The following is a 10,794-nucleotide window of genomic DNA, read 5'->3' as shown; positions in this document are numbered from 1 at the left end:
ATCAAGAATAAACAGATTTTGCCATTAAACTGTACAGTACTTAACTAAAAATATCATTATTTTGAAACTTTTAAATTATGTTGGTTATAAAGACAGTATTTCTATGCTTTAAAATCTTGTAAAACATTTTATTATTTTAAAGCCATGATAAAGCAATTAAAAAAAGTCATGGTATATTAAGCACAAGATTATTTTAACTATATTTTTTCACTTTAGATATTTTATTTATATTCTATATCCTAAAAGATAAAACATCAATAAATATAACAAGCAGCATTTGTTTTGTGTCTTTATTGATTCAAAATGAATATACCATTTGTGATAAAAATGAGTGAGACAACAGTAGTCACAATAATCTTACTTTTTCAAGCAAATAACTTCCAGAATAACATACAAGCAATTCTTAAATTTTAACTTAACTTTACAATCATTTTCATTCTACCACACTGGCAAATACTTGTGCAAATAAATAAAATGAGTGATTCATACAGGCTGCTTAATAACTATTGCACAACAAATAAATGTGACGGTCAAGTACGGAATATAAGAATGTATTCAAATACGTGACATGTTTCACAAATGTATTTCACTTTAACACACTGCACACAGTAATCTCTGGGCTCTGGAATTGCATGTTTCTTAGCAGCTAATTTCTCTGTAGTGCACGTTAACATTCATTTGTTACTGTAGAAATCGGACAAAAACCATTTGCTTGTCTATTTAAACTGATGAATCTATCAATTCTTTGTGCAGAATAAACGATTATGTGGTCACAAAAATATAACTGAACGAAAATAAGTTTTTATTCTTACATAAAACAAGAACTAAAAGTTCATGATACTTGTAACAAATTGAGACTAAAAAGGGAGTTGTTAAAATGGAAATCTAAAATGTACATTAGTCTTCTAAATTCATTACAACATAAAGGGATTTACTAAAGAGGAAATCTAAAATATATGTATATTAGTCTCCTAAATTCATTACTTCAAGCTGACAAGATTTTGTTATTGTGCGTGTGTGTGTATGTTTGTATGCGCGCGCATGTGTGTTTTGTAGTTGGTTTGTTTTTTGAGACAGAGTATCCCAGTAGCTCCAGCTGGCTGGCCTGGAACTTGCTATGTAGACCTGGGTGGCCACGACCTCATCGAGATCCACCTGCCTCTACCTCTTGGTGCTGGGATTCTAAATAAATTACGGAGGAGAAACAAAATCCTAAGAGCAAGAAAGAAAGGAAGAATAAGGTAGGTGATGACTCCTATTACCACTAAGTTCACAATCCCTTCCCAAATTAAAAGCAAAAGCTGAGCAAGTTTCAGAAATGAAATTCTGAGCAATGAATTCCTACATTGATCACAGATCAGAAACCCAAAACAAACAATAAGGTAGGAACTATGGTAGCATAAAAATGCTGTCAGTATCTTTGAAAGACAGAGCTCATTTAGGCTTGGTTGAACAGAACTTACTATAGAATTACTGAACATTCTTGCAGAAGGCAAAGCAACCTACTACTAAGCATCATTGAAACAGTAAAGAATGATCAAAACTTTTTAGTCAAATTAAAGAGAATATATACATTTTGGTTGTGTTGATGTAAGTCAGTTATCTATTAAATATTTTCAGTAAATATTTTAACAGTTATGGTGCTTCAACATTAAACACTAAAGAATGTGAATAGGGGAAAAATGAGAAATTCTCTTAATCTATTTGTAACTACATGTACTGTCTGCATGCTTGGCATTAATGAGTACCACGATAACTGTTTGCTGGGAAGGTGATTTGTTTTAAATTGTGTTAATTTCTTATAAATTCAGATATAGTGAAATAAAATTCTAAACATAAGATTCTACAAAAAAATATCTAAATGCTGCAAAAACTGTATTAGTAAGTTAAACTACTCTTCAAAGGAGATATGTGAAAGAAAAATAAAATCTTTAAACACAATTGGAAGTAGATGGAATATGTGTCCAACTAATAGAGTAAATAAATCACTCACTTATATGCAGAGTAGGTTACATTTCAGCCATTTCTGAAAAGAATGCATAATTATATTTTCAAAGAATTAAAAATTATCCTCAAATTATGTAGTTAATAATCAGTGAAGTTAGGGGAATCACAGACCTCAGGATTTCCTTTCTTCTTACTTTTTAGGAACCCCAAATTAGTTGAAGAGTTCAGCTGGGAAAATGACCTTACAACAACTGTTAATAACTATATAGCATTCACTTTAAAACAAAATCCCAAATATCCCATTTCAGTATAATGCTATTGGTGCAGGTACCAAAAACAATGTTTATTCTGATTTTTCTTCTCAAAGGTGTGATTATCCTAAAGCTTGCAGTTCATCAAGTCTAGTCTGTAAGAGTTTGTGGAGGTGTATACACAGAATGTGTTCAACAACCAGAGAGACCAAAGAAATGATTCCATTTGAAATTATTTTCTGAAAGGTGAATATTTCTTGAATGAAACAGGTTGGAGGAATCACATATTTATTATATACAGGCTATATATACATATATACAGACATACATTACACAGCCAAAGGATTATATTAAAAAAATTAAAGAAAAGGGTATTGTGAATAGCTTTAGGAAAAAAACAAAACAAAACACAGGAAGTGCTCTAGGTGTCCAAGCAGCAATACTCATAAAACTAAGTGCTCTAGGTGTCCAAGCAGCAATACTCATAAAACTCTGAACCTGGCCCTTGTGTGTTCTTAAGATGGTCACAGAATCATTCTTCGAATGCCACACTCACAGCAGAACTTTGCCCACTCAACAGGGTATTTTGTTCCACACTCATGACAGAATTTTGGTAAGTGTCCAGATGAATTTCCCTCAACGCCTTTAATGTTTCCACCATTAACTGAAGATGTATAGTCTCCATCTGGCCTGAAGAAGCAGAGAAAGAAATGCAAGAATACATTTCACACTAGTAGCTAGTAATCTTAACTATTAAAGAACAGGGATAACTAAAATATTAACCTAATTTTTAATATTCCTCTAATTCAAATTATAAGAGAATCTCTAGACCAGACATGGTGACACACACCTGCAATTCTAGCACTCCGGGGTGTAGAGGCAGAAAGACTAGGAGTTAAAAGCTAGCCCTGGCTACAAAGCACATTCAAGGCCAGACTGAGCTACATGAGACTCTGTGTAAATACAAAAGAATCTCTATTGGTAAACACTGTAATTCCCAATGCTTCTTCACCATTCTATTTGTCCCTGTAGGAGAACGGATTGTGATCAATTCAGTACAGCCAAGCTCTCATCTGTTTCATGTGTAGGCCTTTACAATACAATAGAAAATGAGAAAACTTAACAATGTCCTTTCTGAAAAACCATTTGAAGAAAAAATGAGCTGAACCCTGGTACAGAAAAGGTATTCAGGTTCCAGATCACATTCCTTGGCCACAGGACTGTGGGGTGATATTTCATTATTTACATTATTATTTCTTTTGATCTTTGTTACTACATTATTACGATAAAATACTTAGTGAGCTCCTATTCATACCCTATCATGATGAGCTTTAACAAAGCAATGAAGGCAAAGCAGAATCTGGAAGAACTTTAGATCTTGACAACAATTTAAAATTTGAGTCTATAAGTGCTTCATCATAGATGCCACACAGCATAAAAATTCAGATTCCACTAACGAAGTATGCATTAGCTGGAAAAGCAACTACTTGGCTCCTTTAAGAACATATAGCTGTTCTCCAGGCATATGTACTGAGAACAAGTTATTTATGTTAAAGTCTCCACCAAGACAACTTTTAAATCACTGGTTTGTAAGAATAGTACTAATGAAATTTAAGAAAAAAAAATATTTCTAGAGTAGGTACTGACAAATCTAGGGTTACCTCCTTTTACAAACAGGATGGAGTTAGTAATAAATACCTAAACTTTCTACAAAAAGCCACTATAGACTTAGAGTTCATATAGATGAAAATAAAGCAAATATCAGTATCTTTTGTATTTGAATCTTTCTGTTTCCTGATTATAGCTCCAGCAGGCAGAGGCTGTACAAGGCTCTGAATAGAGACACACACTGTCAGATACTGAAAGTAAATTACAGCATCAGTATAATCCCTATAAACCACAAAGAGAAGATTAAATGCACTAGGAGGTATATCACTAATCAAGGAAAAGTGCCATGGGAAAATAAATCAGCTTTCTGTCAGTGAAATATGTAAGAATTCAAAATAAATTCAAAATAAGATCATTTAAATACTACAGCATGAACATTTGAAGAAATCAATACTCACTAGTAAATATTTAATACAATACTAAAACATCAACTTAGGTATTAGCAAATCTCTTTACATAACTGCTAGCAAATTTATGCCCTAAATAGGAGTATATGTGGTTCCAATATCACATTATTTATTTATTTATTTATTTATTTATTTATTTATTTATTTATTTTTTGACTTTTTGGGACTGGCTTAACCTGTAGCCCTAGCTGGCTTGCAGCTCACTGAATAAACCACACTGGTCTTGATCTCACAGAGATCCTCCTACCTCTGCCTCCCAAGTGCTAGGATTAAAGGTATGGACAATCATGCCCAGCTCAATACATTTTCTAACATAATTTGTATTTATTCACCTGATGAGTGTAAAATGGTACCCTACCATGTTTAATATATACATTTTCCTCTTTATGAAGCTAAATACATTTTCATATGTTTCTTTGATACTTGTATTTCTTCTACTGGTTAGCTGTTGTTCCATCCTCTATCCCCACCAACTCCCAGAACTATTACTTATATGGAGTAATCTTTAAATTTTTATTTGTAGAAAATCCCCATGTGCCCTTGGTAGTATGTATGGTAAGTCAAACATGCCACACGTGGGCCTCATGTGACCAAAAACAGCTATGAATAAGACCCAACACAAAATCATTAAAAAAAAAAAGGCACTGTAAGATCCTTCTACATTTTTTTGGTTAAATCAACTACAATCTTCTCAAAACTAAATTTTCCTTTTATCAATTTTCTTTTAAATTTCATGTGTATGAATGTATTGCCTGCATGTGTGTAAGTGCACCCATATCATGCAATGTCTGCAGAGGTCAGAAGAGGGTGTCAAGATTCCCTGGAACTGGAGTTACAGTTGTTAGCTGCCATGTGGGTACTGGGATTCAAACCCAGGTTTTCTGCAAGAACAGCCAGTGCTCTTAACCTCTAAGCCATCTCTCTAGCCCCTTAAAATTAAATTTTATAGATGACCACATGGTGTCACCTGTGAAAAGGTTAGACACGTGGATGTGAGGAGCAGCCATTCTCTTCCAATTTCTGCTACCTCACTTTATCCTTGAGTCTTCTGAAATGCTGTTTTACTTCAGTATGAACCAATACATCAACCTTTGCTGTAATTTGGACTTATTAAATTATTCAGGAAATATTTCCCTAACTCAGGTGATAATGAAACTTCTGTCATCCTACACTGTTAGTTGCTTGCTTTTATATATCTAAGCATTTAATTTACTAGTAACTGGTTTGTTTTGTATATGTGTGTGTCTGTATGTGCATGCATAGCAAGTGCTCTAACCACTGATCCATATGCTGAATTTTCTCAGTAAATGTATGTTCATTAGCTCCAGTGTCCTCTACTTCTACCTCCTACACTGCTACCTCTGAAATGTGGCAGATTCCATCATTTGTGTAACTAAAATCTTTCCCCCTAATCTTCCCATTTGATCTTTTGTTCTATTTATTTATTTATGAATCACTATCAAGCTGTCTAAATTGATATAATTTCACACATCCTTCACAATACTATCTTTGATTTGTCCTGGCTTTTTAGGTTTTTGTTCTTCACACACATTTAAAAAATGAATACTCAAGATTCATGAATTCTGTTTGAAAAACACTGAATTTATATCTTAATTCAGGGAAGAGTACAGATAATTTTATAAAAGTTTGATAATAAATGCTTTATTTCGTGAAAAGGGTATATTTTATCTATTTACATATCTTTACTATCATCTAAGGTTTTAAATTTTCTACATCAAAATTAAAAATTTCCTTAGCTTTTAAATTCATTCCCAGGGCTAGAGAGATTGGGGGGAGAGACCTAAACAAAGCACAGCTTTATAACATTTTTTTTAAATATACGAAAATAATATTTATGCCCCAACAATTTTTGTCAATTTAAAAGCCACATTTAGCTGGGTGTGGTGGTACATGCCTTTAATCCCAACACTTGGGAGGCAGAGGCAGGAGGATCTCTGGAGAACAAGGCCAGCCTGGTCTCCATTTTGAGTTTCAGGCCAACTGGGGCTACAGGGAGATCCTGTCTCAAAAAACAAACTAAAACAAAAAAAAACCAAAAAAGCCACATTGAGTTTTATAATAAAGAAAAAAAAATCAAATTTTACAGTTTGTTACCTATTTTTGTATATGGAACTTGGAAAACTACATATATTAACTTTCATTCTAATTATTACGATGGCAGAGTTAAACATACCTGGCTAGGTAGCTCTCAGGAAATGTTTTTCTTTTGCTGGTAAGCACACCTGCTGCAGAATTTCTTGACAAACTAGGAGGTGTAGTATTTCGAGGTTTGATATTAGCTCTGGAAGAGAGAAGGCGAGAACATGATGAAAAAGTATAAAAAATAAAAGTACATCAAATTATCTATTTCCATGATGAGAAAGCTTTAGATAAGTTCAAAAGATTAAAGTCCAAATAATTATTTTAAATGTGAAAGGAAGTGGCATTAGGCAATATTAAGAAGAAACAGAATAAGCCCAACATCTGCATTTATTAGTACTACCTTCATAATATATAATGCTGGTTAAAATATTTTCATATGTTTTATAGGAAATTTCATTCTGAAAGCATTCTAGTTAAAAACTCTAATTAATTCCTCAGAATATGATGTGCTCTATTTTTAAATGTTTATGACTATATCTTAAATAATCATCAAACAATTACTATTACTAGCCTAAAAACTGGATCATGGAGAGAAACTAGAAACATTAGCTAAACACTTTAAATGATAATATTCAAATTATGAAAGACCCTGGAAAGAACAAGTAAAAATAAAGATTTAGTTTCACCATCTGCATAGCCTGAACTACCTGGCATAAGACAGACCGATTATTTACCTATTTTGAATTGCCATTTTCAAACTTCAGGAATCAAACAATGTTTAGAAATCTGAATGATGACAAAATGTTGAAATGATAACCTTTGGGATTCACATAAAGTTAGACTCAAATCCCACTGTTACTGATCAGCTTTCTGTTAATGGTCAACCTGAGTACCTGCATTAAGAAAATGATGACTTGCATTACAGAAGGTTGTGGGGCATAAATTTACATAAATGTGGTGTTGTTGATAATACTGATTTTACCGTCACTATAATGTTAACCTGTAATAGTTGATTACCACATATGAAATAAATTTGTTTTGCACATGCAAATATATTTAATCCTAGCAATACTATAAAATAGGAAAAAGTAATAACAGTTGAGGCGAAACAAAAAAATTTAACTTAAGCATAGTGACTTTGCTAGTATGTTGCAAATTCAAGATTCAGAGCACGAATAAAGCATCAGTTCTCTCTTTTTAAAGACCCAGTTATATTTTCATTTCACATATAGGCAATGTGGCTATATAACGGGCAGAATACTTTAAGAATTCCTTTATATTAGAAGTTCTTACATTTTGGCTGAAATTTTTCCTATCCTATTTACATGTCAAAGTCAGAAGCACTCCTAAAATGTTCAAGAACTACTTTCAAAATATATGCAGGTAATAACTATTCTCCAAATACTCATTACTCCAAATATGAATGTAGACACTACACATAATTTAATCACACCCAAATTAGAATGGTATCACTCTGAAATATGGTACCATTTCAGAGTGGTCTTTTTATTTATTTTAAAACACATGGTATCGACATATTGCATACAGTAGTATTCAACTCTTGGGATCATGTAATTGTCCCAACTCAGCCTTCCAACTAGCTCTCTACAGTCATGTACTACATATATGCCTACTTTGGAGAAACTTGTGTTCATAGATATTGAGCAAATTAAAAAGCTATTGTGTGGTCAAATTACTTGCAGTTGAACTTGACATAGTATCACAAATCCCAAATTCAATTCACAGTGCTATCATTCAGAGTGCCTGCTCTAAGTAGTTCCTTCTTCAGCAAGCAAAGAAACACTTTGGTACAACGATGCTATACCCAAGACTTCTTCGAATGGTTCCCAAACCTACCTATTTATTTAATTCTACTTTTTTTGTAGCACAATTAGCAGAATGGCATAGTGCCTTTCTAGAATTCAGTTGCTTTAAAAAAATTGTAAAAACATAGCATTCAATAGACATCTAAAAACTTTTCTAAAACTGGAGACATCTTATTAGAAATATTATCCCTTTCATATATATGTATTTAAGAAGTATATAGCTAAAATAAATATACCCCATACCAAATTTTAAATGATCACATTTAAAGAAAACATAAGCTATATAAAGTAAGATATCATATGTCTATTTTTTTTCTAATGTCTTCTGAGAGATGGAATCTGTATGTAAAAAGCCATTCTGAAAAGTCTGGAAAGATCTCTGCTTGGATGAGTACTTAACATGCTGCTCCCATCTCACATCCTCCAAGTATTTTTCTTCCTGGCCACAATCTGAAAAGCATTGCTCTAATTTTATATGTGAACTTTATTTATGTCTTATAGATCAAATAATAGAAATATATTAACTCAGGAGTTACACTTTTCTTTTTCGAAGTCAGTTTTCTTCTGATAGCTACTTCAGAGGACAGAGACATAGTAATAGTAAAGACACACCCCTCATGATCTTCATCCTGTGAATGATTGCCAACTTTTAAGAAGTAACCTCAGTACTCTAGAATCTTAGAGACTTCTCCACAATTGTTTATTACCTGTCTAATTTATTATTATATTCATGTTGAATAAACAGAATGTTATAGTGAACACTGATTTTAAAAACTGTTTAATATAGTTTTCAAGTTTAAAATAAATTCATTTATTAAGTCCTTTTCTCATAATTTTACAATGAGGACTAAAATGGATAGAAATTGAAGCTCAAATTAGTCAATCTTGGCATCTCATGCTGTAGAGGTTTAAAAGTGGCTGTAGCTACCACGCTCTTCTTATTCTTAGTCTAGCTGACTAGCCAGGACAGACAGGAATGCACCTGGCACAATCAGACCTTTTCCATGTTTTATATGCAATTATAAACACCTAACAAAAATACTAAGAGCACCTTGCATGTTTTCTAGGATCATTTTCCTCAGGCTCTAATTCAACATCTGGTTGACTATCAGGTAATGCTACTTCTACATAATTTGCCCTACATAATCTTTTATAAAGTTACTACTCCTAAGAAGTTAAGCTTTCCCCAAAACAACAGTTTGAAGGTAACTTGCAACTATACCCTCTAAAAAGTAGTGTGTAATAGAGTAAAAGGCATCATCTAGAAGTTTTAATTAGAATAGAAATGTTCAATAAGAATAAAAAAAATTATGCACTGGAAGACCATTTGGTATTAAAAAGGCTTAAAATGATTAAAGCAAAGTAATTTTTAAGAAGACTAAAATGTACAGCTTTTGATGCTATAAACCTTTAAGAAATATATGATAAAAAACAGCCAAATTGCATTATGAATACTTACTTGAGATTGGGTAATAAGTCATGTCTTTTGAAGGCACTGTCAGACCTTGTGTCACTGTCATACAACCTTTGCATATGTCTTCCAGTTTGAAGTGGAGGGCCTAACTTGTCCATCTTACTATTAAAATATATAAAGTGTACCCATAAGGAGATTGCTACTGTTTGCTTCTGAAGAATTATGGAAACGTAAGGATTATTTTTCTTTAGAAAAAAAGCATTACAGTTCAGCAGAAATCCACCCATATCTAATTATCTGATTGCCAGGGTAAAAGCTCTGGTAAAAAAGAATTCTAAATTCATGCAGTATCCATTTTTAGATTTGTAAATTCTGACTACATTGGTCACTCCGCCAGTTTTCATGCAGTGTCAATGCCACAATCACGCAGATTACAGACTCAACCAGGAAATGCACAAGTTTGCTATGAACCGAGAAGTGAACTGTAAGTTCTTATGCACAAATTAGCTAACTTTTCCCTGAACTGATAGAATCTATCTTCTCTATTGTTTTATGATTTCCCCTGCATTTTAAAATTCCAAATATAAAATAATACAATACTGTTTATATTTCTGTCTTGCTAAGAAAGAGTTTATTTCTACAATTTATGTAGGGAAAGGCAAAACATGGATGGTAATTCTAAGAAGGCACATGGAAAACATTAAACAACCATAGGATGTGAAACCATTTTTAAAATCAAAGATATACAAGATCTCCATCTAGAGGATACTAGGGCTAACTGCAAGTTTCACAACAACTAAATTATCAAGTCATGAACCATGACCACCAACAACCATTCACAAACGAGGGCAAGTAAAATTGAGAAATTAGAAACACCATCCTAAATGACTGGCAATATACTATTGTTCAGCCTTTACTGTGTTAAGCATAATTTCTAAAAACTCTTGGAGATGAAATTTTACCTTTGTGAGAGATAATTAGAAAATTCATTAACTTGGAATTCTAGTTAGTCTTTTTTTTTCCTTTGAATTAATAATTAGCAAAACAATACTGTTCCAAACAGTTTTATCTTGCAAAAGGCACCTGTATTTTATGAAAAATGAATAAAAGATCTTTCTCAGAGAAACATTATTAAATTTTAGGAAACTTAAGCCCTCATACCAGGCCCTGGGTCTACT

General features: G+C 32.6%; 1 protein-coding gene across 1 annotated transcript in view; it reads right to left on the bottom strand.

The window, feature by feature from the left end:
• Window positions 1-276: 276 nt before the first annotated feature.
• Zc2hc1a (zinc finger C2HC-type containing 1A) overlaps window positions 277-10,794 on the bottom strand; it is a 44,574-nt gene continuing 34,056 nt past the window's right edge. Inside the window, exons 8-9 of the mRNA XM_008826057.2 lie at window positions 6,468-6,575; window positions 277-2,888 (exon numbers count right to left, since the gene is read on the bottom strand). Coding sequence (XP_008824279.1) covers window positions 2,723-2,888; window positions 6,468-6,575 — 274 coding nt within the window. The 3' untranslated portion in view covers window positions 277-2,722. The remainder of the gene's footprint in view (window positions 2,889-6,467; window positions 6,576-10,794) is intronic.

The sequence above is a fragment of the Nannospalax galili genome, unplaced genomic scaffold, assembly GCF_000622305.1.
Source record: "Nannospalax galili isolate Female #2095 unplaced genomic scaffold, S.galili_v1.0 scaffold829, whole genome shotgun sequence".
In the NCBI taxonomy this organism is placed as follows: domain Eukaryota; kingdom Metazoa; phylum Chordata; class Mammalia; order Rodentia; family Spalacidae; genus Nannospalax; species Nannospalax galili.
This window is presented reverse-complemented; position numbering and strand designations above follow the sequence as displayed.